This window comes from Salvia hispanica, chromosome 5, assembly GCF_029641045.1.
Source record: "Salvia hispanica isolate PSC_SH4W2 chromosome 5, Shi_PSC_v1, whole genome shotgun sequence".
Lineage (NCBI taxonomy): Eukaryota > Viridiplantae > Streptophyta > Magnoliopsida > Lamiales > Lamiaceae > Salvia > Salvia hispanica.
In genome coordinates, this window is record NC_142696.1 from 24159944 (window position 1) to 24187105 (window position 27162).

The window sequence follows — 27162 nt, forward strand, 5'->3', positions numbered from 1 at the left end:
CAGAGCAAACTTCAGATCTAAACTTAAAATGAGAAATTAAAGCCTAAACTAACCAATCTACGCTACTGGACCTAAAAGATGCAGAAACAGAAAGTAAACAGCCATAATCATGCACAACGTAAACAGCAAACACCAAATATGCGAAACTCCGACTCAAATACACCATGATTCAACAACTCCAAACATCTCCATATGCACATCCCCAACCTCCATCAACAAACCAACAGATTTCAGCTCCAAACATCCAACAATGAATAAGAACGAAAGCTAAAAAGCAAGAAATAAACATCAACTCAGCGATATTCAACAGAAACCAACATAAACTTCCATAATAAAGAGAAATAGGTTCGAATCCAGTGGATCAAAGTCAGAAACTAGAGTTGCGAACTTAAAACCAACAAGTTCTAAACGAAAACAAGTAAAGATTGTTTCTTCGCCTTCACAAGGCAGTGTTACACAGCAGCAATATAACAGTGATGAGAACCACGGTAGCTAGAATCCTCCATCTCCAAGTGTGCAGCAGACGAAATGAGAAAATTGAAGTGTGGAACTAAAGCATGGAACGAAAGCTAGAGCTAAGAAAGTGTAGAAGTGGCTGTCTTGTTCTTCAAGGTTGAGCTCCTTATATATGTGAGGCTCTGATCCCTAGTGTATCCCTCTGGTGATTTGACGCTCTTGTCCTTGAGTAAGACTCTTTAAAATAATCTGCTCTCGCTCCATTCTTCTCCTGTCGCCAACTTTTGATTCTCCCAGGTCCGAACGACGACTTCTGATTTTTGCTTCAATTTCATCTCTTTTGCATCTGCCAGGTCAGGTAACAGCAACTCCTAGGCCCAGTAGATTTACTACGCACCTGAACTCATAAACACACATTAGCGCCCTGAATGCATAGAATTTCCACCCTAAACCAATGCATGAAACGAGCCTTATCAAACTGCTCACACTTAAACCATACTTGTGCTCAAGTATAAAGACAATGAAAAGGAATAAGGCAAGTTTCAATGCATGGTTTCCCCTTAACCGACTCTACTAACAAAGAAAAAGACTCAAACTACTAGACCTAGACTCTAAAGGACTAAGACAAAGAAAACAGACAAAGACACATAATAAAACATATTGACACATAAATGCATAAACTAGTTTACTTTCTAGCAGCCATCCCCACAAGATTAAGGTCAATCCAAGAACCTACAGTCTCCGAATCTTCCTCTTCCCTTCTTCTATCTAATCGGCTTGTCAGTTTGTCAAGATAGCCTCTAACTTCACTAACTGTTGGATTCGCTCGATCACTCATTCCTCACCAGGGATGTTAGGATCGTTCGCTCTTATAGTGCTATACCACTGATGCCTCGGGTCAGAGAGTTCCCCTGTCTTTGCTCTTATTATAATTTTTTCTCATTTCCTCTCTGGACTTCGTCCAGCTTATTACTCCATTTTTATTTTATTATTTTATTTTATTTTTTTTATATCTGGACCTTGTCCAGTTTATTCCTCCTTTTTAAACCATGGACTTCGTCCAGCTTATACCTCCAGTACCCTTTCCCTAGATCCGAGAGGTTACTTCTATAACCAAAATTTTTCTCCTTCTAAGTTCTCTCCCTAAGCATCAAGTGGCAGCCCTCTCATTTTGTGTTAGTATGAAGTGTTTAAGGCTTATAACTCACTTTTATAGAGGGCTTCACAACTAGATCAGTCGAGGCATATTCTATCGTCCTTACTTCATCCAAACGGATTTTGATTTATTAAGGAAATGGGCATCAAAATTGACATGCATTCTCTCTTCAATTACTCTCACTAAGGGGCTTTTGCTTTCTATTTACTAGTTATGCATAAACACAGAACACCGAATTTCCTACTAAACGACTACTACTAACTCCTAGACCTAGTAAACAGACACATATACTTGACACTAATCTTGCACTAACTTCTTCCCCCCTCCCACTTCACCATGCTTGTCCCCAAGCATTTTCGGTGAAGTGGAAAACAGGGCTAGGTTAGTGCGACACTTAACAGACTCTCAAAACACATATTATAAAAACAAACTTCTCACACTTAGACCGAGCATCGGGCTAAGTGGGAGAAGATACACAAAATAACAGATACCAAAGCATGCTATATAAAAACAAACTTCTCACACTTAGACCGAGCATCGGGCTAAGTGTGAGAAGATAGCTAACACTTATATACATAAAGATAACACAAATATTCACAGACACATATAAACGGGCATGCTTTGTAAAAAGAACTAAAACATAAAAAGACATAAAAAAAACTGACATTTAAAATTACTTGGTTATGGGGGGGGGGGTCAATTCTGGCTCTGGTCCCCCGTGGGACCAGACTTCTTGGGCACCGTCTTCACTTTCTTCTGGCTTGGCTTTGGTTCATCATCCTTCTTGGCCTTCTGTTCCCCTGGCCTAGGGGTATCCTTCTTCACTGGTACAGTGGTGGTGGTCTCACTTTCCTTCTTCTTCCTTTCTGCTGGCATTCTCTGGACGCTGGAGGCTGGCTTCTCTGGGATCATTCCCGGGGTCTGTTGCCTAAGTTCTGTGGGCAACTTCGGGGGCATGCGCTGCTGCTGGGCCCGGAGGATCTTCTGGTCAACCACGGTGACCATTTTCATCATTGTCTCCACGGCCTGGGCCATCTTGTCAGCTTGCGCGGCCATCATCTCCCTCTATGTTACCGCCTCCTGGTGCAGCTTCAGCAAGATCTCCTGTTGCTGCACCGTATTTGCTCTCAGCTTCAACATTGTTTCCTCCATCCTTGTCTGCCATCCTGTATTTGCCACTCTTTCATCACCTTCTTCTTCTGCCTTCTCGGTCTTTATCTTCACTCCATCAGCTTTCCCTACTTCGTAAAATCTCAGCACGCCATCCTTCATTATTGTCAATCCCTTGTTGAAGAAGAACGGGAGATCGAAGTATCCTGGGTCACTACACATTGGCAGGTTAGCGACCGAGTCGGCTATCTTCATTGATACATTCCTCTGGAGGTATGCTCCCAGCAAATTGCACGTGTAGAGATGGCGGTTGGAGTGAGTTCTGACTCTTTGACATGCATAGGCAGTCTAGTACCCGAGGTGGACCTTCACGTTGTTAGCATACACCACATGAAATACATCTCTGGAGTAGTGAGAGTTGCACCCACTTGACCCAAGAGATTGTACCCGATATATACTTGTGCCAATCGGAGTACAGGGTCAGTGATGTGTACCCCCTTCGATTTACTTGTCTTGAATTTGGCCACCTTCTTGTGGGCAACCATCCTCCAGGCCTCGTCAGCGTCGAAGCATGTTGTATACTTGGGTGCGGCAATCACTCTCTCCTTCCACGCTCCTTCTTCCTCTTCCTCGGGTGTGAGTAGCCCCATTCTCAACGACCACTCCCTTATACTCATCTCCATCTCCTCATTGAATAGCCTGAAAGAGATTGGGTCTGCATCGAGATCTGTAGATTGCTTGAATTTGAAGGACGTGAAGAACTCCTTCGCCAGAGCCACCGGTACCTCCGCGTTGCTGTGGTTGAGAAGCCACTCAAATCCGATGCTTTTGAAGTAGGAGATGAACTTCTTCTCTACTCCCAGATCCCTTAGGTCCGAGAGGCACAGCTTTTTTCTGGATTTCGCCAACTTCCCATTCGTGGCGCGGCCATCACATGCCTTGTGCAACTTTGGGTCCTCAAACTTGACCATCGCTTCCAACAACCTCTTGGTCATAAGGACCTCCATTGTTTCGAAAGGGCTCTCCTCCACGGCTGGTATCTCAGCCTCCTCTTCTTCAGTTGGATGGGCAAACGGTACACGGATCGCCTCCGGCTCGCTAATCACCACAGTGGTGCTTGCGGGGCGAGATTTCTTCTGTTGGGGCTTAGCAGTATGCTTCCCCTTCCTTTTCCTTTCCGCCTAATATCTCGTCTCCATAGCCTCCAGAGAGATTTCCTTCATTTTTCATTCTAGATAAGATTGTGATTAAGATATCTCCTTTGTGAGTTTTTCCTCTTTGAGGAATGTATCCAATTCCTTCCTTGAAGGTTGCTTGTTTCAATTTCATAGATTGATTCAAGTAGAGGTATGCATCAATGGGGTGTATCCATTGAGTAGTGGAGCCAAGGGGTGATAGAGCTATTGAAAGTTGCCTAGGGTTGTTTCCATCCTTTTGGTCAAGGTCCTATGGTCATAACTCTTTTATCTCATCTTTATACACATGCTTTTCATTCCTAATCTACCATCCTTTCTTGTTTAGATTCATTTTTTGTTGGTTGGATCATCTATTATCTTTTGCCTTGTGTTGATAAATTGAAAATAGCCTCACAAAAATACTTTAGATCAATCATCAATGGGTAATTTCTTGGGAGATGGATCATGAAATACATGGATCCTTATCACCTCTTCTCGATCAACTTGTCATGATATGTCTTGAGGCGCTCCTTGTAGATGGAGGAATTTTCGAAAGCCTCATTTCTAAACTCATCGAGAAGGTTTAGGTGGAGTTGTCTCTCCTTCCCCCTCCCACCCCCCTTGTAATAGTCCGCGTTGAATTGCTTCACCGCCCAATAGGATTTGTGCTCTAACTCCACCGGAAGATGGCAAGATTTGCCAAACACCAATTGATATGGTTACATTCCAATCGGCATCTTGTACGTCGTCCTATATGCCCAAAGAACATCATCAAGCTTCATCGACCAATCCTTCCTATTAGCATTCACCGTATTCTCAAGTATCCCCTTAATTTCTCTATTAGCCAACTCCGTTTGGCCATTTGCTTGAGGATGATAGGGGGTGGTGATTTGGTGCTTGACACCAAATTTTTGCAACTCGAGCTCGAGCCACCTATTCTTGAAATGGGACCCCCATCACTAATCAACGCTCTTGGAGCCCCAAACCTCATGAAGATATTTTTCTAAACGAAGCTAATCACGACCTTGGAGGAGTTAGCGTGAGTGGGGATAGCCTCTACCCACCTCGAGACGTAGTCGATCGCCAAGAGTATGTATTGATGCCCGGATGAAGGTGGAAAGGGTCCCATGAAATCGATCCCCCATACATCAAAAAGCTCCACCTCCACAATAGTAGTCATGGGCATCTCTTTCTTCTTCGAAACTCCGCCAGTCCTTTGGCACTCATTGCAATGGAGTACAAAGGTTTGACAATCTCCATAGATACTCAGCCAATAGAGACCACATTGGAGCACCTTCATCGCCGTTCGGTTAGCTTCAAAATGTCCTCCACTAGGACTAGAGTGACACTTCCTCATCACATGTTCTCATTCATCATCGAGAACGCATCTTCGTATCACCATGTCGGCACATCGCCTAAACAGGAATAGCTCATTCCAAAAGTAGAACTTGACGTCGTGGAAGAACTTCTTCTTCTGATATGACTTGTAGTCCTCCGGAATGATCTTCGCCACCAAAAAGTTCACAATATATGCAAACCACAGGGATGAGCCTTGAGATAGAAGAGATGCTCGACGGGGAATTCTTCGTTGATGGGAACCTTCAAATTCACCCCTTCAAAACAATGCTCTAATCTCGACAAGTGGTCAGCTACCACGTTTTCACATCCCTTCCTATCTTGAATCTCTAGATCAAAATCCTGTAGAAGCAGGACCCACCATATCAATCTCGGCTTGGCATCCACCTTGGCGAAAAGATGGCTGATGGCGGCTTGGTCTGTGAACACAATAGTCCTTGCCCTAATGAGATAGGGACGGAACTTTTCGAACGAATACACCACCGCCAACATCTCTTTCTTGGTAGTGGTATAATTTTCCTGCGCGTTGCATAGTAGATCACCCTGAAAATCTTGTCTCTTTTTTGTCCTAAAGCAGATCCCACGACCACATCACTTGCGTCACACATGATCTCGAACGGCTGTGACCAACCCGGTGAGATAAGCACCGGTGCACTCACAAGTGTCTTCTTCAAAGTCTCGAATGCCTGCAAACATTCAGGGGAAAAATCAAATTTAACATCCTTAGCGAGTAAAATGGCATAAAGGCCTAGCAATTCTAGAGAAATCCTTAATAAACCGCCTGTAAAACCCGGCGTGACCAAGGAAACTCCTCATAGCCTTCTCATTGGATGGTGGTGGAAATTTCTCAATCGCCACTATCTTGGCCCTGTCCACCTCAAGTCCTCCTGCAGATATTTTGTGCCCAAGCACAATGCCATCTCTCACCATAAAATGACACTTCTCCCAGTTGAGCACCAAGTGTGTCTCTTCACATCTCTGCAAAACACGAGTTAGATTCCGTAAACAATTATCAAAGGAGCTACCAAAGACGGAGAAGTCATCCATGAAGACTTCCATTATATCTTCCACCATATCGTGAAAGATGGACATCATACACCTTTGAAAGGTGGCTGGGGCATTGCAAAGGCCAAATGACATCCTCCTGAAAGCATACACACCATAAGGACAAATAAAGACTTCTTTATGTTGATCCTCTGGGGCAATTAAGATCTGATTATATCCTGAGTAGTCATCTAGAAAGCAATAGTACTCATACCCTGCCAACCTATCTAGCATCTGGTCAATGAACGAGAGAGGGAAATGGCATTTTCTAGTCACGGCATTAAGGGCTCTATAATCTATGCATACTCTCCACCAGGTTACCAACCTAGTGGCTGTCATCTCATCATCTCCCCCTTTTACTACCTTCATCCCACCCTTCTTAGCTACCACTTGGGTGGGACTTACCCAATCACTATCCGAGATAGCATAGACAATCCCGGCATCTAACCACTTAAGCACCTCCTTCCTCACCACATCTTACATTATCGGGTTAAGTCTCCTTTGGTTTTGAGCTTTGGGTTTAGACCCCTCTTCTAGAAGAATTTTATGCATGCAAACCGTAGGACTTATCCCCTTAAGGTCTGAGATAGACCACCCAATTGCACCCCTATGCTTCCTAAGCACTCTAAGCAATTTATCAAGTTCATTAGTCGTGAGTGAAGATGATACAATTACCGGGTAAGTAGCATTCTCCCCGAGAAATGCATACTTAAGGTGTGACGGCAACGGCTTCAACTCCTCTTTCTTTTCCTCCTTCTTCTCCTCTTCATTCGGATCCCTCAACGGTAAGAATTTATGTCGAAACCTAGGGACCTCCTCCGTTGAATTAAGAGCACCTACAAAATTTAACAAATTGGTATTAGGCTCATTAATATCATTATAGTAAGGAGAGAAGATAGATTGCGATAAGCATCGTTCCAATTGATCTTCTGGCGATATGGCTTGGGCCACCTCCTTCACACAGTCATCGACTACTTCAACCATGTTGCAGTGCTCCACTCTCCATGCATCTTCATCATCGTGCCTCTGCATTGCATTATAGATGGAGAATGTGACGCTTTCATCATTAAGTCGGAGTGTGAGCTCTCCCTTCTGCACATCGATCATTGCCTTCCGTGTAGCTAGGAAAGGTCTTCCCAGTATAAGAGGAACATTCCAGTCTTCCTCCATATCAAGCACCACAAAGTCCATAGGGAAGATGAAGTCATTGACTGTGACGAGTATATCTTCAACAATCCCCCTCGAATACGACACAGATCGGTCGGCCATCTGGAGTGTGATGGTGGTGGGCCTCAGTGTCCCAATCTTCAGCTTTTGAAAGAACGAGAACGTCATAAGATTAATGCTCGCTCCCAAGTCACACAGTGCCTTGCCCACTTGGCTATCCCCCACTATGCACGATATAGTGAAGCTTCTAGGATCTTTCATCTTAGCGGGCAATTTCTTTTGGATAATGGCACTACAGCTCTCCGTCAATTTGACGGTCTTGTGCTCCACCTATCTCCTCTTCTTGGAGATAACATCTTTTAGAAATTTGGCGTAGCTAGACATTTGCTGCAATGACTCTACCAACGGAATGATGATGTGTACCTTTCTGAAAATGTCAAGAAATCTAGAGAACTGATCATCTAGCTTCTTCTTCTGCACACGTTGTGGGAATGGAATTTTAACTTCGACTGGGGGTGCAGGTATCACAGTATTTGCCTTGGGAGGCGGTACTTCCTCCACTGGCTCTTCCTCTTCTTCCACTACATCTTCTACAACTACCTCTTCTTGCGAGATATTCTTCTTCTCTACAAGCATGGTTGGACCTTTATAGCTTTTGCCATTCCTCAAATTGATGGTTTTTCAATCCTTGCAATCCTTGGGATTGACAATGGTATGTGAGGGAAACTGGCCAGGTTGATGTTGAATACCCACAGCCTGTGAAATCTGGCTCATCTGAGTATCGATGCTCTTCATGTGAATACCCAGGCTCTGCACATCTGTCTCTACCTGCTTCAGTCTCTTATCAGAATTGGCCATAATTTCTCATGTCTGCTCCATAAACGTCATCAAGACATCTCCAAGCCCATTCTTCTTCGGCTCAACGACTTGTCCATTCGATACTTGAAACCCCAGAGGTGGTTGGAGGGAATTGTGAGGATTCCCATAAGACAAGTTGGGATGTGCCTTATTCCCAAAGTTGTTGAAGTTACCACCCCCTTGATTGTGGCAGTAGTTGTTGTTGAAATTCCGATTGTTGCCGCCTTGATGCACGTAATTCACTTCTTCACTTTCGAGCCCGGTTGGCTCTGTTACAATATGGCCAAACTTACTAGTCAAGAAATCCAGCTACTTGGACATCATGTTCATCTTGTCAACATCCGATGCGGACGCCAGCCTGTAGGTTTTTCTTCTCTCATTCTTCCACCCATCATCGTTGGAGGCCATCCTCTCAATTACCTCTAATGCATCGTCTTCTGCCAACTTAAGGAGTGACCCCCCTGCGCTCATATTCAACTCGCGTATTGCCTCCGGAGTGGCTCCCATGTGGAAAGTTACGATCTGTTGCCCCGGGCTTAACCCGTGGTTGGGGCATCTCTTCATCAGGTATTTGAATCTCTTCTATGCCTCGTGAGTATTCTCCCGAGGATGCATTGCATAAGAGATGACTTCAGCTTGGCGCTTGAGTGCCTCGCTCGGTGGGTAGTATTTATCCAAGAAGAGCTCAACCATCGCATCCCAAGTAGTGACCGAGTTATGATCCATGCTGTCGTACCAATCCCTGGTATCATCCTTCAAAGAAAAATGGAACAATCTGAGGCGAATCTGGTCATTGGAGACCCCATTAGCCTTCACGGTGTTGCTGATTTGTATGAACTTGGTCAAGTGCTTGTTGGCATCTTCCGAACCTGTTCCACCAAATGCATATGCTTCTACCCTGTTTATTAATCCCGGCTTTAACTCAAAGTTGTTGGCCGCAATCCCGGCATTATTGATTGGTGGATTAGCAACTCGTCTATATGCATACAGATTCTGCACGGGCTGAACTGGTGGTCTCGCATTCTGCTCATCCAACTGCCTCTGCATGTTGGCCATCTGCTCACGGAGTTGACGAATAACAGGATCCTCATTATTGTTGTTCTCCTCGTTGTCTTCATTGTTGTTTTCAAAATTGTTGTTCTCCTCGTCCACCATTAGGATTGGAGACCGCGGCTCGTACTGTATGGGAGATGGAAGTGGAGATGGACTAGGTGATGGAGTTCTCTGATATGAGAAGGTAGACGCTTATGAACGGGTGAAGATACCTGAATCCTTTGGTTTAACCTCCTCTGTGCTTTCCTCTTCCTGTTGGATGCTTCGATCTCAAGATCGATTGGCTCTAAAGGTGGACCTTTAGAAGGCGTGTGCATACAACCTACCCAAGGAAACACAAAGATTAGAGAAGCACATAAAATCTAGACTAGTAATCTCAATTATTATCACGATATTAAGCTCTAACGACACAAAATTGTTCCCGGCAACGACGCCAAAAACTTGACGCGACTTATTTTAACACAAGTGATACCTGCAAGTGTACGGGGCTAGTGTAGCAATTAGCAAACAAGAGTATCGTATCCCACAGAGACAAATTTGTATCAACTTAACTACCATGAACAAACGTTGATTACTATCTAGAGAATCGGAAAAGGTTTGGTTTTTTTTCTAACACTAATAAAAGCATATAATAAGCAAATAAACAAGCAAAAGCAAGTAAACACGGAGTGAAAAGATAATATGGAGAAAATTGTAGAACTCAAGGATCCAATGCACAATTCCAAGCTCTTATCCAATCAAATTGTCTTACCTTTTGGTGTCTCTAGAATTACTAAGTCGACCACAATTATAGATTAAACCCCCTCTCGAGATGAGAAACTTGCAGATTAGGTGCTAGGATTGAAGTCCCCTTCTAATCCTAAAACCCCTAACTCGCAGAAGCTCGATTAGGTCAAGGACCTCACTCAAAATCTCAACTCTCGCGAGTTTTATTGTATTAAGGTGTGAATTATTCTTATTTCCAGATTAATAATTTCATCTCCCGGTTAATCTAATTAATCCTACACAATCAAGTGGTGATCAAGCAATTGAAAGGAATAAACTCAAAAATAATCAAATAACTACAAGAGCAATGCAAGAACAAAATTAATTGGATAAAAACTATGAAATTAATGCATCTTCACCAAGAATTCTACAAAAAGGCGTTTAGCTACTCATGTTCATGGAGAAAACTAAGTTTAACACAAAGAATCCGAACAAAAACATGAAAGATAGATACTAAGAACTCCTGTGGAACGAATCTATGGAATGAAGTCTTCAATCTTCCGATCTGGAGTCTTCAATCTTCAATTCTCTCTCTCAAAGTGTTCTTGGGGGTGTGTATGACTGATGGAGGCGGTGGGTGTAGAATGATTCTCGTGGAATCCAACCCTAGCCTTTTCTTCTCATTTATTCACTTCAAAAATCGCGTTTTCAGCATTCAGACGCGTCAGACTGACGTACTAGGCCGGGTAGAATTTTTGTGCTGTAAATCCACCCGGCCGGGTGACCATTTCAGACCACTTTCTGGACTCATCACGCTGTCTTCATGATACCCGGCCGGGTAGAATTTTTACATATGAAATCCACCCGGCCGGGTGTAGCAAAATTATGCCCCACGGACGCATTTTAATCCTTTTCCATCCATTTTCTCCTAAAATACCGAACAAACACATAAAACTCCAAAAGATAGAATAATTGGCTGGAAATAAACAATTCAAGCATCAAACTTGACATTAAACACTTCAACAGACCAATTAAACCGACTAAAACATGAGTTTATCACCTAACTCATTCCTACTCACATTTTATTATAAAACTAATATATAAAAATAGGACTCACAATCCATAACTTTTTCAACTCACTTTTCCATTACCTTTTTTAAAATTCGTGTCGGGTCAAAGCGGGACAAATTTTAGGATAGTAGTTTCTAACTTTCTAGGATTTTGTCATGATCCCACGGCATTCAATGCAAGTACTAGTACTATACTACTTACCTTACCGTATGCTCTTTATTTTTGTATGGTCTACAACAATTTTTATACGTAGATATTAATGACTAAATAGTCATGTTGGTCGATATCTGTCTAATAAATGAGCTGGGTGTACCTTAGGAGCTACTATCCTTTCATCACTTAGTATATGGAGTACCTTTGAAATGCTTCATCATGTAGCATTGGCCCCGGGGACGGACCTAGCACAGACCAAGCCACTGCTCCAGTGGGGGCTTGGCCGGTGCCGGACCCAATATCCACCATGGCCGCCCCTTACCTGTGCTTGCGTGGAGAATTCCAAGATTGTTTTTTTTACAGAGCGTGTGAAAGATGAGGGAGGAGAGAGTCGGCAAATGTGGGACCCCTTATTGATTTTTTCTTGTTTTATATGTAAATGGATTTGGACAAATAATTATATATAGTATATAGGGGAGTGATGAATTGCTAACTCATCATTTAATTGCTAACTATAATTAATTTAAAGTCATAGGATTTTAGAAAACGTATGGTCTATAATTTTTCACGTGTAATTTTCGTTTTTATTAATAAAATAAAAAAAGATAAAAAAAATGTCAAATTAGGGTTTTAGATGAAAATGTCAATATAGTGTTTCGAAAATATCAACACAATGCTTTGAGAATGTTAACACAATGCTTTAAGAATGTTAACCCATTGCTTATATTGACATTCTACATGTATTATATTGACATATTTTATATAGTTTGTTGACATTTCTGCTTTACGAAAAAATTGAAAAATTTTCGAATTTTTTTTCAAATTTTGACGTCGGAACATATGCATATATGATATCGTTGGAATCCTTATAAAATTATCTTTAATTTGATATATGTTATATGAATTTAAAATTTTGGGATTTCTTTTAAAAGTTAGTTATAACTAAACATGTAGTTAATTGACATTAATACCCTTATTGATATTTTATGGAATTAATCCTATGGCTTTATTGACGTTTTTTGTTGATCGTATTGATATTTCTTGGTTGATGATCTAGACCCTTAATTTGAATATCTAATGGCTATTATTTAGTTGTAGTTAGCAATTAGGTATTGAGTTAGCAATATAACACTCCCCAAGTATAGATATTGCTTGGTCTGTATCATAAATATTGGATTCGGAGAAATAATCGTTTAAATATTCTGACAACATCTTCTCAGTTTTTCGATATACTATGTCATTTATTGTGAAAGAATATTGTGTTGTATTTAAGGTTTATTGCTGAATTTATATTTAAAATAGTACTAGGATTTTAATACATTTTACAAATGATGTACAGTATTTATTGGAGTATTTTTTTCTTTTGAAAAGCAATAGTTTAATTTAATTTTAGTCAGTTTTAGAAGTTTGAAATTAATATATTAAATTATAAATTATAAATTAATATCCAGAAATTCAGCTACTGTAAAGCGGAAACAATTGAGAATTATCAGTGAACTGAAAAATACTACCGACTGCGGACGGGGAGGTGAAGAGAGAGAGAGAGAGAGGGCGCTTCAGATCTTAAAGTTTGATTCATCAGTTTTGTTTTCAAAGGCTCAAAATTTGTATTTTCACGACTCTCTCAATAATAGAATTTGTTACTATTTGAATAATTGATAGTGAAAAACTAGTAGGATTGAATATTATTAAATTATTATTATGATTATTATGATTCGATGAATGAATAAAAATTTAAAGGTATATGGTGAAAAAGTTTTCAAAAAATACTTCCTTCGTCCGTAAAATGTTGTTTATGTTTGACTCGGCACGAGTTTTAAGAAATGTGAAGAAAAATGAGTGGAAAGAGTTAGTGGAATGTAGGTTCCACATTTATATATTGATTTTATAATAGAATGTGAATGTAATGAGTTAGTGGAAAATAAGGTCAATTCACCAAAAATGGAAAAAAATAAAGTGGACAACATTTTGCGGACGGACCAAAATGACAAAACTGGACAACATTTCACGGACTAAGAGAGTAGAAGTTAATTCCAAAATATAGAGAATGTGTAGCTTGCACTAGTTTGTTTGATAAAACGAGTGAGAAAAAAATTTCAAAATGCAATTGAATACATATCGGGTTATGTTAAAATGATAACACCTCTTAAAGTAACATCATACCATCATTCCTAGTCAATCATTTGTACACGTGGACGAATAATCAGCTGTCATGTGACAATCATAAAAAATGTTCAAGGGTAAATTTTCTCGACCAGCAATATCCAATACACTTGACAGCAATTTTTCTTGGCCAACAATATTCAATACGCTAGACAACAATGTATAGATTGTTGTCTAGCGTTTATACTATTGCTGTGTAGCGTTTATAATATTGCTGGATACGTGGTGTCATAGTGTCACTTTAAGAGGTGTTGTCATTTTAACAGAAACCCATATCCCTATTCCATATATTTATAGGGTCCTGTTAGGTTGAGATTATTTAGCTAAATTGAGAAATGAGATGCAATATGGGCCACTAATCTACAAGATTAACAAAATATCAATAGATACCACATTATGTCAACACGGGGGTATAGTTGTAATTTTATTAATAAACTAGCGTAAAACATAAAATTGTATTTCAAACCAATTTCTAAAACCTTCTCTAAAACTCTGTTGAAAAATCTGCAAATCTTCATTCAATTCATACAATAGTGCAAAATCGAACACCTTCAAAATCTCGCTAATCTTCAAAATTCAAACCGTACACATTAAAACACAGTTTTCTACAATGACGCTCGAAGAGAAAAATCGAAGATAATCGGCTGAAGCGTCGATTGTAGCTGAATTGACTGAAGCAGCGATCGAAGAGAATCAGCATTCCAAATCGGCGGTGGTTGAAGCGACTTCTTCAGGTTAAGAAATTGATTCAAATTTTAAGTATATTGCTTCGATTTTGGTGTATTAAAGCACATCTAGATTTGGTTTTTTATGAATTCGATTCCTGCTGAGTTTTTTTGTTGATTAGCGATGGTAGAATCGGAAGAGATGGAAATGAACAATGCTGCTGGAAAAAACGGAAGAAAACAAGCATCACCTTCCAGTTAAGGATCTGTTTAAATTTTTAAGATTATTGACATTTTATACACTAGCTATTGACATAGATATAATAATATACTATTGACATAGTGTATGCTTGTTTGAATAGGTGTTGACATAATTATATTGACATAGTGTATGCTTGTTTGAATGGCTGTTAGGATGGCTGTAGAAAACATACAAATGTATGTCTGTAGTAATATGTCAACAACTATTGACATAGTGTATGCTTGTTTCAATGGCTGTTAGGATGGCTGTAGAAAACATATTTATGGTTGTAGTAGTATATCAATAGCTATTGACATATTGTATGCTTATTTAAATATTTGTTGACATAGTCATATTTATGTAAACAGGATATGCTTGCCATAAACTTTATAAGATAATCGACAGAGTATGTCAACATTATAAACTTTAACTACTGACATAATAGTAATAAGATAATTGTGGTTGCTATATATGAGATATACGTGTTAATTGACAGAGTATACTTCATACATGAACTTCTGTTAATTGTGCTTGCTATATCTATTGACATAGTTATAATAATATACTGTTGATATAGTGTATCCTTGTTTGAATGGTTGGTGATATAATTATATTGACATTATAAACTTTAACTATTGACATAATAGTAATAAGAAAATTGTTTTTACTATATATGGGATATACCTGTTAATAACAGAGCATAATTAATGCCTGAAATTCGTTAATTGTGCTTGGTATATCTACTGACATAATCAAACCAAATTACCTCCACCATTCGTCGATGTCGACTCAGAATAAGATGAAGAATCCATCAGATAACACTTAGGTGTTGATTATAAAGTGAAATCGAAGCTAAAGATGAAAAAGCAAAAAAAAAAAATAATTGATTAGGAAGAAATTTGACTGGGCATCAACAAATAAAACATAAAAACAGAATCAAAGTCGATAAAATCGACCTAAAAACTTCGGATTCAACACCGAAATCCGTCGATTTGTTTTCTGTTTTTCGAAAATTGATATTCTGAGGAATCGTCGAATCAGATATCGTTCAAATCGTTGAAATCATCTGCATTTTAATTTTTGAATCAATTGAATCAGAGATCTCACGAAATCGCAATTCTCACCAAAATCGCAATTGAAAGCTGAAGAACCCTAAATTAAAACACGAAATGACCATTATACCCTTTCATATTAATTTAATCTAAACATATTTATTGTGTGGCAAAATCTGGACCACTCATTTAATAAAAATACATAACTAATATTGCATCTCATTTCTCAATTAATCTAAATAATCTCAATTGATCACAATCATATATTTATATCTATCTAATAAATTTGGGTTCAAATGATCTCGTCATAAAAGAGTAATCAATATTAATTCTATTTAAAAAAATCTTCAGTTTTGTTAATAAAGGGAATATGAGTATATGACAAAAGTAACCGTGTGTCGTTTTATTGTTGTAATTTTTGAAACATTAAACGGATCGAATGTGGAGGAGTAAAATTAAATATTTAAAAAGTTTAATATAATGTTAATAATAAAATTAAATAATATATTAATTAGTAAATATTTAGACTCCATAAATATTTCAAATGTTTTTACAAGAAACGAAGTAATACGATGCAACAAAAATAACATAAAATAAATACATTATAGTACTCCCTCCGTCCCGTAATACATGGTTGGAGAATGACACGAGATTTTATAAGGGGATATAGTTTTGTGTGTTTGGTGGAGAGAAAAAATAATATATTTATATTAATGTGAGAGATAACTTTTTTCAAAAAGAGAAATGTGACATCTTTTGTGAGACAAATTAAAAAGGAAAGTGTGACATCAGGGGCGAAGGGAGGGTGGGGCCAAGGGGGCCCATGGTCCCCCCACTAATTTTTAAAAAACCTAGGGGTATTTTAGTAATTTCACATTAATTATAATTATAATATATAAAATTAAAGATAGATTTCAACAAAATTATACTCTATAAATCGTTTCCTCTTAATTAGTTTTCTCCTTCTGTTGCAGTTCTACTCCTTCTGCCGCGTAATCTGAAATTTAGTTATCTAAAACTAGGTATACTTTAAAACTCAAATATAATTCAATTGATTTTTCTATATATGTTGTTTTTTTGTTTGGCTGTAATATTTATGTAAATTGAGACCTAAATAATCATATTCAAGCTCTAAATTGGTACACATAAAATTCAAATGGGGAGAAAGAAGATAGCTTATGTAATTCAATGGCTACGGCGGTTCTGTGTTGGAATTCTTTAACCCCTATTCTTAATTTGATGTGTATGTATTAATAGTTTTACACTATTTGATTTGTGACAACAATATTTTAGATTTGAGCATATTGTATATTTTGTTTACTTTTTATTCTTTTAGTTGTAAAGCATAAGGTGGATTTTATCTTTTTTTGTGTATGATTTATATTTTGCAAACTTAATCAATGTTGACTATTTTTGTAGGTATATGGATCGTTATTTTAAGAAACCTTCTTCTTTTGATTCTTCATCAGTTGAATGGTTGCTTAGTTCCTTATATGAAAATGATGTGTTTGTTAAAGTTACCAATGAAACTATTATGTAGCGATTTCAAAAGATGAAGAATAGAAGACAAATGTTATAATGTGATTGCATTTAACTTTTACATTTTGAACCTTATAATTTAATTTATGTAATTTATTTAAGTTTAAATTTGGACCCCCATGATGAGATTTTTGGCTCCGCCACTGTGTGACATCTATTATGGGAGAGAGTGTGTAATAAATATAATGTATCACATGTAAACTAATAAAAATAAAGATTCATAAAGTATTTTAATGGTTTGATTTGGTAATAAGAAATATAATATGAATTGATAAAATAACTAAAAAAATATTAAGAGAAGAAATAAAATGCTCACAATGAGCCTTGATCCATAGACCTCTTTTAACGAAGCAACAACCACTAGGTTACTAACTTTAATTTCATTTATTGAAAACTCATACTCCCTCCGTCCCAAGTTATTTGAGGCATATCTTTTGGGCACGGATGTAATACCCACTATTTTATTACCATTTTCTTCAAGTTTAATGTCGAACTAGAAATGTTTGTTGCTTCTAATTACTTTCGAATTAGAAATATTAGTCGATGACTTTGCTTGTTTGCTAAATTGAAGGCTGTCTATTAGGCTAAAATAAATTTCGTATATATTTATTAAATTAAATATAATAAACGTCAAGAAAGAATACGAGGTTACTTTGCTGATCTAGAAAGTTCGAATACATATCAAGCTACTCTCTAGTTACAAAATAAATTACACATGTGATGATGAGAAAGAATTTAAGAATACAAATATACAAATATTGGGCCCCTCTTCTTAAGCCCGAGTCACACCTTGCGCAGCCCGAGAGTTTGGCCCGTCGGCCCGAAGGTCAGCCCAAATAACAGCCCAATAACTCTTTCTCCTATGGGTACAACCTGCAATGTATAGACAAAAACTAATAAATATTGTAAGGTATTTTTTTTCAACATCAAACCAAGCAAGGGAAGAAGGCATCCTTACTTTATCAAAGGAGGTCAAAATGATCCCAAAATGGCAGGTAAACTCCTACACATCCACTTCCACAACCGAGAGCTGCAATAAGAAAACAAAAGTTCTTAAGGCTTAGGAGTAAAAGGCTGCAAACCTGTGTGCTAAGCAATAAATGAAATGAGGGACATACTAAGATAAAACAAATATGGTTTACTTTTCAATGCTGCCAAATTGGAGACTTGCCTTTCTTGGAGTGGCAACTCACCCTTAACCAACTCCTTGTCAAGTAGCTAACCCAAAACGTCTCCCTCTAGCTGCACCAAATCTGCCTGAATCAAGCAACCACCTGCACCCCTACATGTCCAAACAAGTGATATTATGAAGGGAGTACTTGTGCTTCAAGAAAGAGACGAATATATTAATTAAAAAGCTTAGTGAAGATCTTAAAAATGAGGATTTGCTGCAAGAAGAGAACAAAGTAATAACAACAGCTCCATTAATTTCTCACGAGTACACACTCTGCTATAAATTCCCCTCCACAACACCCTTGAACACTCTCCTACACACCTTCAAATTTTTCCAGCAACATAGCAAGTTTGAGAGGAAGAAAGCTGAGGTTTTAAGAGCTGAATTCTCAAAGCAGCCGCAGCTTCAAAAGGTAATACACCTCCACCCTTCTCCCATATATACTTTTTTCATATCATCATATAGAGGCACCACAACTTAAGAATCTCAATCAATAAAACACAAGCACACCCTCTGCTTTTGTTTCGAACATCATGCTAGGCTCAAGAACATAGATTTATGGCAGTAGGAGCTTCACAATAGTAGCAAGCTTTAATAATCAAGGGATCAACACTTTAGCCAAATATCAAGCTCATTCCAGGAAGTGAAAGCTTAAGTTTCAAACACCAAATCAAAGAAATCAAATCTGTCACAGCAAGTTCAAAGAAGTCCCCAATGCTCAATTTACATATTGCCATAGACTTAGTTCATTAAAGCTAAATAACTACACAAGGAAAGAATGGAATGGAGAACTTAGCTATAGGAGTTTTGTCGGAGATGGCGGCGCTGACTGCGAGACAGCGGCGACCCGACGGCGGAGCAGCGGCAAGGGCTGTCCAGCCGAGCAACGAACAGCGGTGTTCGACCGCAAAAAGGGGGCCACTCCGGGTGTGAATTCGCCGGAGAAGACGAGAGATGGAAGAGGTGCTGTTTCTGTCCGGGAGAGAGACAGAGAGCTGGACGGAGACGGAAGCCGTCGGCGAATCCGTGACGCCGAGGAGCCAGAACTGGCGGCGCTCCGGTGACCAGGTGGAGCGGCGATTTCGCCGAGAGGAAGGAGGGAGAAGGATTCAGGGATTTCCACTTCCAATTTGGGGAAATTTTGAAAATGAGAGAGAGAGAGACCGATGGAGTTGGGAGTATTAGTATTGGGCCATTTCTACTTTGTTTTGATGGGCCTCATTAATTAAAAGTATGGACTAAGAAATTAAATAGAGAAGTGGGCTGCCTGTTAATAGAATTAATTATGGAGCTTGGGCCACAAATTAAAATAAAAGGAGTTGGGCCTGTTGTGCCTAATTAAATCATGATCCCTCCTAAGTTGCTCGATCAAATTTTTATGTGATGGTTCGCCAATTAAACCCGAGATGATAATTTAATTTCGAACGAGATATATGGGAAGTAGTACTCTCAAGGTTAAATGAATAATGTCTTAAGTTTCTATAATAAATTAAATCTCCCGATTTAATTACTGTTTCAAGATTTCTAGAACTTTTCTAGAAGACTAAGAAGAAGAATAAAATGGACATGCACTTAGGATGCATTCATGTTTAAGTTTATTTGACTTTTTAAAGTTTAATTAAAGTATTACCTTATTTCTAAAGGGGCGTTCTCACACGTCGTTTAAGATCAAGTCAAGGAATTTTCGACTATGGAATTAAGCTTTTGAGGTGGGCATTTCTTTCAAAATGTGAACTTGCCTTCAAGCATGATTATGTGAAAATTATGCTATTTATGTTTTGTCATGCCATTTTATGTTTTATGGATTACCTATCTGCTTGGCTATGCCAATTATGTTTAATCGAATTCGGGTCCCTGTGGGGAAGTAAAGCCTACTCGGACTAGTGTACACATATGGGGATCGTGAGCTAGCTTTTAAGTTGGTCGATCCAGTGACCGTCGTGGAATATGGCCACATTCCCGGTTCACATACGTTTCAGATATGGTATATATGTTATGTGATTGCGCAATCAATTTTACGAACAAAAAAAAAATACTTTTAGTGACTCGGGCCTTTTAAGTTAAAACCCCGTGATCACTCAATTGGCTGACAAAACTTTTACGAAATTATGTTTCGGCAATGTGCCCACTGAGTATATCAAATACTCAGCCCTGCATGTTTCTTTTCTAGTGTGCAGGTTGAACATGTATGAGGAGGCGAAGGTGTTGGGACAAGACTTTTAAATAAGTAGTTAGGCAACCCAAAGTAGCATGTCTTCATACGTGCTATTTTGTCTTGGACTCTTCCGCTGCAATCTAGAGTTATGTGCTAGAAAGTTATGAACTTAATACTCTGAACTCGTTCCGACTATGTACCCATATGCCTTTGAGACTATTGCTTTAAGTGGTTCCACCCTTCTTATGTTGTCCTATGATTGTTGAGAATTGTTTAGTCGCGAAATAGCTACGCTCACTAGCACTAGGGAGTTGTGGTCGTGACAACGGAGATTAAGAAATAAATGATTAGTATTTTAAGTGGGTTGTCTAATTAATTTGATTAGTTAATTAGTTGTTTCAATTATAATATTGATTTAATTTTTATGTGTTATTTTTGAAATCTGCGATTACAACTCAATTTATATATCCATAATTATTTGAATTTTATATTTTCCAAATCTTCTCGCCGGGCATGGTAGATCCGAGAGAACCAAGAGCAGAGAGGCGGAAGAGAGAGACGAAAGAGATAACCCAATGAAAATTTAGTGTTTCACCTCTCAAATATAGAGAGTCGCAAAGATGGAGGTGAAAAATAGGAATTCACCTTTGGAATGTAGAGATTTTTCGCAGAGATGGGGCAAAATTTAGGGAACCAATATTCGAATAGAGAGAGACTTGGAGAGGATGATTGAAGAGAGAAAGAAGAATGTGTGAAATGAAGGTTACGAGTGAGTGGTGGGTGAGTGGGTGTCAAAGAGATTAATATGTTAATTACAATATGGGATAGATTAATTAGCGTTAATTGTTTAGTTAAATTTCCTAATTTTTACCTAAAAAGGAAATGACTCAAGTAACATGGGACAACCCAAAAGGAATACGACTCAAGTAACATGGGACGGAGGGAGTATCTTTCTAGGCACGAGAGAAGCGATATTGCTATTTTTGGCTCGACCCTAAGGGATATTTAAACTCTCCAGACGATCCGCTACTATTAAAATCAAAGACTTGCATAATGTTCCTCCATGTGTAAAATGCATACATATTAGATTGGGCTAAATCCATAAAACGGGCCTACAGCAAATCGTAGGGTTAAGCCCGCTCAATTGTTTATTTTGATGAACTAATATCTTACTTTGGGCTCATCTTTATTTAATTTCAATTTTTCACACTTTAGCTTATTTTCGAAGGCCTGGGGGATGTTAAGTGGAGGTTGAAGTGATCAGATATCTATTGAAATAATTGAGTGAACAATTACATAAAGCTTTCTATGATGATTAACCGAGAACGACGGAGAAGGAGCATAAACTGTAGAACGGAAGCATACCCTGATCCATCAATTGAACGTAGGAATTGCTTTGAAGCGGCTATGGATCTTCCAAACGATCAGAGACATTCTTCGCAATAGTCTGCCGAGAGAATACAGATATATCGAATATTCTTCCGACGTTTAGGGACCATAATCCTAGCGTATATTTATATTAAATATAAACCCCTTTATTTTCTATTCGGTCCCACATTTATTCGGTCCCTCACCAAATAAATGTGTACAAACCGAATGAACGCTCAAAAGTGCATCACATAGTGTATTTTCAAATCTAATTATCAACCATATCGACATAGGACTAAAGGGGAAGTCACCATATTTTTTCATGATTAAACCCATCAGTAATCACATATGCAAACATAATCAACAACAGATCAATTATAGAGTGTAGCATATAAATTTCATGCAAGGTGATCATACATGCCTATTTCCAACAGGTCTTCCCAAATCCTTAATGAGATCAAACTAAAAATAATGGACAAAACATAATACTTTATTTCTGCAGAGAATAACATGAGTTTTATAACTGCATGTTCAAAACACAATATAGAGCAATAACCCAAATTACTCCCACTGAACAGAAGTACCTTTAAACAACATAACACCCATTTAGGCTACATGCCCATGAAAGACCTTGGGTGATAGTCCCTTAATGAGCGGATTTGTCATCATCAAATCTGTTCTCTTATGCTCTATATGTATTTGTCTATTCTGTAATCTTTATTTAACAACCAGGAAGCTCCTGTTGTTTTAGAATATAATACCGCAGTGTTATTGTCACAACATAACTTAAGTGGTCTTTCAATACCTTACAGTATGCAGCATAGTGACAAAATTTTTGCAGTCATATTCAATTATTAGATGTCCCAAAACAAGTTATGAATTCTGTTGTCATGGCAGAAGTAGCTACAAGTGTTTGCTTAGCACTTCTCCACGAAATGGCTCCACAGCCAACAGACACACGTAAACTAAAATGGATCATTTACTGTATTGGCATCTAACAAAATCAGAATCAAGATACCTAATGATCTCTTCATATGATCTGATTTTCTGTATGCAAGCATGTAATGCTTAGTTTTCTATAAATATCTCATTACCCGTTTTGCTGCTTCCTAATGATCCGTATTGGGATATTGAGATATCTTCCCAACATATAAACAATTAAAACCAAATTGGGTCTAATACATACTTTAGCACACATTAGGCTCCCAATCGCCGAAGCATATGGAACCTTCTACATTTTCTAAATCTCAATATTTATCTTAGGGCACTGAATGAGACTACGTTTGTCTCCCTTAGTTATAGGGGTATTTCTTTACTTGCAATTATGCATCTCAAAACTTTAGGCACCTTTTCACATATCCCTTCTATGACAATCGAAAATTATTTCTTTCGATTCCAAATACAATAGAGGGTTCCCCAAGACCTTTCATCTCAAATTCCTTAGAGAGAAAGTTCTTGGTGTTAGTGCAATATATCCTTATCATTAATCACAATATGTAATTGACATATAATAATAACAAGATGCATTTGCTCCCACTGAACTTGTGATACACACAACCATCAATAGCATTATTTCTGAATCCAAATGAAAGAACTACTTCGTAAAATTTGTGGTACCTTTGCCGAGAGTCATAATTGAGGTTGTTGAGATTGACTTTAAATTATCTCATCCACATGAGATTGAACGTTTACTACATTATCAAATTGAGGTTCTTAATCTGCTTCTTCTTCAATGATAGTAATTGATACTTGAACATTGTCAGAAGCAGTAGTAGGTGTCTATACAAACTTCTCCTCAAAAGTAATGCCCCTTAACACATTCTTCCCCCAAACTCAACATCCTCAAGGAAAACTATATTTCTCATCCCAAATTAGTTCCTTTTGTGGGATCATAAAATTTAAAAACCCCTAAATTTTTCTGGATGACCAAAGTGAGAATATATGCTACAGAATTTAGTGTCTCTTCCTAAAGCGAATGCGACAAGGAAGAATGATAGATACACCACTCATGCTAGACGATCCCAGTATGGTGTACTAAACTGCGATCCCATACTCTTCCAAATAGAGGACAAAAGGTCTTTGACATTGTTCACCTGAGTATTCATTTCTGTCGTAGTATTCGCCACCACGTCCAGATTTGACTTTCTTAATGCCTTTGTTGAGTTGGAACTCAACATCAGCTCTGGATATTTTGAACTTGTCTAGAACCTCAGACTTTTGATGGATTAAATATAGGTACCCACAGTGAGAATAGTCGTCTATGATTGATATAAAATATTGTTGAACACTCCAAGAAACCAAAGGGAATGAACTACAAATATCCATATACCTCAATTCTAAAACGTATAGCTTTATTTGTACCTAATTTCTTATATTTGTTCTACTTTCCTTCGATGCATTGAACACACAAATCAAGTTCTGAAGAGATAAGTGTATTCAATATAACATCTGACACAGGTCTCACAATCCTTTATTTTGAAATATGACCTAAACACTGATGACATAAATTACCAAATTTTCATTACTTAATTTTCGCTTAATCCCTTTGATTCAACATGTAAAGCTTCTGAATATAAAGTAACATAATTAAGCATGTAAAGATTGTCATGTCATATGCACTTAAGTAAATAGTTCTCACAACACTAGAATTATTTAAAGAGAGAAAAACAAGATAAACCAAATTTGTCCAAAGCAGAAATAGAAACCAAATTCAGTCTAAATGATTGTACAATAAAGTATCCTTCAAAACCAGAATAATTCAAGTCTTTAATAACAATCTACAATGTTCAATAGTCTCTACTTCCACCGATTTGTCATATCCCACATAGATATATCGTTCACCATCAATTGACTTTTGGTAGCTTAGACAGCCTTGCACTGATAACCTTATGTGAGTAGTAGCACCAGAATCTACCCACTGTATATCATTAGGGACTAAATCCAAATTAACTTCAGAACAGACCAAAACAAGAATTGTAACTTCCTTTGTTCGCAATGCGTGATATTTGTTACAATTCTTCTTTTTATATCCATGTCTACCACAAAAGAAACAACTATCATTATCCTAATGTTGTTTCTTTTGTGATGAACCCTTATCTATAGCAGCATTCTTAATACCATTTTTTTTAATGCCCTTTACTTTATTTCTTGATACTGACCAGATGTGCAACACAAAATGCACAAACAAGTCTTTAGAATTCAAGCTTAAGTGAAGCAACGTGAGACATTTTCATAATGTGCTCCCTTATGTTGCTCTTGCCCTTATATACTTTATTGAGATCAAGCACGCTTGTCTCAACCTTATCGTTTGTTCGCAACACGTTCCATAATTTCGGCAATGTATTCACTAGCCTTAGCGATATACTCAGATGCAGTGCCTCGATAGGCTTCTAGGACACTAAACCCAATGATCAATAGACTTACACAATTCGGGTATTCCTACTTTTCGCAGTGTCTCCTTGATAAGAAGACCGTCCGCATGAGAAGTAGGTTGCCCAATCCTTAGCGCGTAATCCAGATCCATGCAACCCGGAGCAATCAGAATATAATCTTTGCAATCCTTAAAATTTGACTCAATCAACACTAACATATTGTTCATGTTGGAAGAAACTGCAGAAGCAAACATCATAATTGAATAGAGAACAAAACCAAATTAATTGTCATGCTCACATCACAAAATTCAAATAAAATGGTAACATCTTGAGGTACCGACACAACATTCATATCAAGTCTTTGGATAGTAATATGAACTTGTAAGTGACAATCTCTTTGTAGTGATCAAACGCTGACAATAAGATCATGTCAAGCAATGTCCACTTTTGGGCATCACAATTACTTACATGAAAACTGGATAAGTATCACTCATTTATCACCACAGGTATATGTGTATCTCGTGCCAAAAATTAATCTTTCTTTGGGCCTACTAATATACGCATTAAAATATACACACACATCATCGTCCTAACATTCGCAATAAAGAAGTCTAGACAAGAGAGGTTACTTTTGCAACGTCTTGCTTCGTCTAATCTACTTTGAACATTAGTAAAATATTACGAGGTACCGAGCACAACATTCACATCAAGTCTTTTGATAGTAATGTGAACTTGCAAGTGGCAACCTCCTTATGGTTATCAAACACTGACAATAAAATCATGTTAAATAGTTTCCAACTTTGGGCATCACACCACTTACACGAAAACCGAATAATTGTCACGTATTTATCACCAAAGGTATGTGTGTATCTCGTGCCAAATATTAATCTTCCTTTGTGCCGACTAATATCCGCATTAAAATACACACATCAATAAAAGGAACATGAGACCCACCAAAATTATTGAATTTAAAACTTTAATTAAATTTTCCAAAGAATTCTTAATTCTCAATCAATTAGTCAATTAATTGCTAAATTTTATGTGAATTAATTATTCAAATCCTTAAAAAGACGTTAAAAAAACGTCTAACACACAATAATTAAAATATTAATTCATGTCCCATATGTGCATAAATTTTTCCGTGAATTCACGCAACACCAGTACATCAGCCAAATATACCTCAATTCACTAACCAAAATATACTGTAAGCATGCTGCAAAAGTATTTTTCACATGAAATGAGTAATAATAATTAGAAGAAAAACATTCCAAAACAGCATCTCCATGCGTATAGCGTATTTTAATGGGAGAATTCTTCTTTTGTTCTAGGCTTGTAATTGCATTCCATCTTAATGAAGAAGAATAAAATTGTTCCCAGACAGGGAGTGACGCATTATGCGTCACTCTAAATGAAACGCATAAAGCATATGCGTCTTTACAGAAAGACGCATATCAATGATGCGTCGTTAAAGTGGAAACGCAAAAAATATTGCATTTTGTAAAGACGCATAACCCTTATGCGTCTTTCATTGGTGACGCATATCCGTTGTGCGTCTTTGGGTAATGACGCATATCCGTTGTGCGTCTTTGGGCAATGACGCATAACCATTATGCGTCATTTGGCAATGACGCATAACCATTATGCGTCTCTGGGCGTGTTTTAAAATCGGCCAGTATACATCAGAACAGACCAGCCGCAGAAGCCAAGGACGAATTGGCGAATTGAAGCCGTTTTTCAACCGGCAACCGGCGATTTGAGGTTTTTCCGGCGAATTTCAACCGGCTGCAAACATCTTCAAGTAATTGTTCTTCAATTTCATCCTTTATTGCTTAATTTGTGTAGGTTTTCCCTAATTTAACAAAATTAGGGTTAATGATGAAATTGATGAATTTATGATGAAATTGATGAATTTAGGGTCGATTTTTGTTGTTTTGTCGCCTATTTGTGGGGTTCACATGTATATAATGCAATGAGTAGAAGTAATTGATTCAATTTTTGTAATTGTGCCCTTTTTACAAAGCTACAAAATTGAATCTTGGTTATATGTTTTCAAATTGGAATATAGTTTTTTGCTTTTCAGTTGAAGTTGCAATTTATGTTGGATTGTTGAGTTTTTGTGATAAAATTTGA

At 37.8% G+C, this 27162-nt stretch overlaps 2 protein-coding genes and 1 long non-coding RNA gene across 4 annotated transcripts; all 3 read right to left on the reverse strand.

The window, feature by feature from the left end:
• Positions 1–4616: 4616 nt before the first annotated feature.
• On the reverse strand, positions 4617–5083 carry LOC148926483 (uncharacterized). Its single transcript, XM_089059146.1, has 2 exons — positions 4962–5083; positions 4617–4830 (listed from the first exon to the last, which is right to left on the reverse strand). Exons 1-2 carry the CDS (start codon positions 5081–5083, stop codon positions 4617–4619), a joined length of 336 nt encoding a protein of 111 aa, XP_088915272.1.
• Positions 5084–5263: 180 nt separating this feature from the next.
• Positions 5264–7725, reverse strand: LOC148926484 (uncharacterized). The gene is made up of 6 exons (XM_089059147.1): positions 6856–7725; positions 6512–6759; positions 6054–6397; positions 5885–5939; positions 5497–5821; positions 5264–5401 (listed from the first exon to the last, which is right to left on the reverse strand). Exons 1-6 carry the CDS (start codon positions 7723–7725, stop codon positions 5264–5266), a joined length of 1980 nt encoding a protein of 659 aa, XP_088915273.1.
• A 9869-nt stretch (positions 7726–17594) lies between these two features.
• Positions 17595–19264, reverse strand: LOC148926485 (uncharacterized). 2 transcript variants are annotated; one of them, XR_016130562.1, is made up of 3 exons: positions 18136–19264; positions 17923–17994; positions 17595–17837 (listed from the first exon to the last, which is right to left on the reverse strand). It is a non-coding gene; the product is annotated as an uncharacterized LOC148926485 (long non-coding RNA). The 2 variants fall into 2 exon arrangements; XR_016130563.1 differs by having other exon boundaries at positions 18107–19264.
• Between the last annotated feature and the right edge of the window lie 7898 nt (positions 19265–27162).

What these genes read in the sequence shown, in the direction of transcription:
- LOC148926483 (XM_089059146.1), bottom strand. Translation starts at nt 5,083, where the DNA reads ATGCCCATGACTACTATTGTGGAGGTGGAGCTTTTTGATGTATGGGGG. An exon ending in GCGATCGACTACGTCTCGAG is followed by an intron (nt 4,831 to 4,961) that starts GTGGGTAGAGGC and finishes TTTCAAGAATAG; the next exon opens with GTGGCTCGAGCTCGAGTTGC.
- LOC148926484 (XM_089059147.1), bottom strand. Translation starts at nt 7,725, where the DNA reads ATGAAAGATCCTAGAAGCTTCACTATATCGTGCATAGTGGGGGATAGC. An exon ending in ATGCTAGATAGGTTGGCAGG is followed by an intron (nt 6,398 to 6,511) that starts GTATGAGTACTA and finishes GTATGCTTTCAG; the next exon opens with GAGGATGTCATTTGGCCTTT. An exon ending in TTGAAGGGGTGAATTTGAAG is followed by an intron (nt 5,402 to 5,496) that starts GTTCCCATCAAC and finishes TTGGTGGCGAAG; the next exon opens with ATCATTCCGGAGGACTACAA.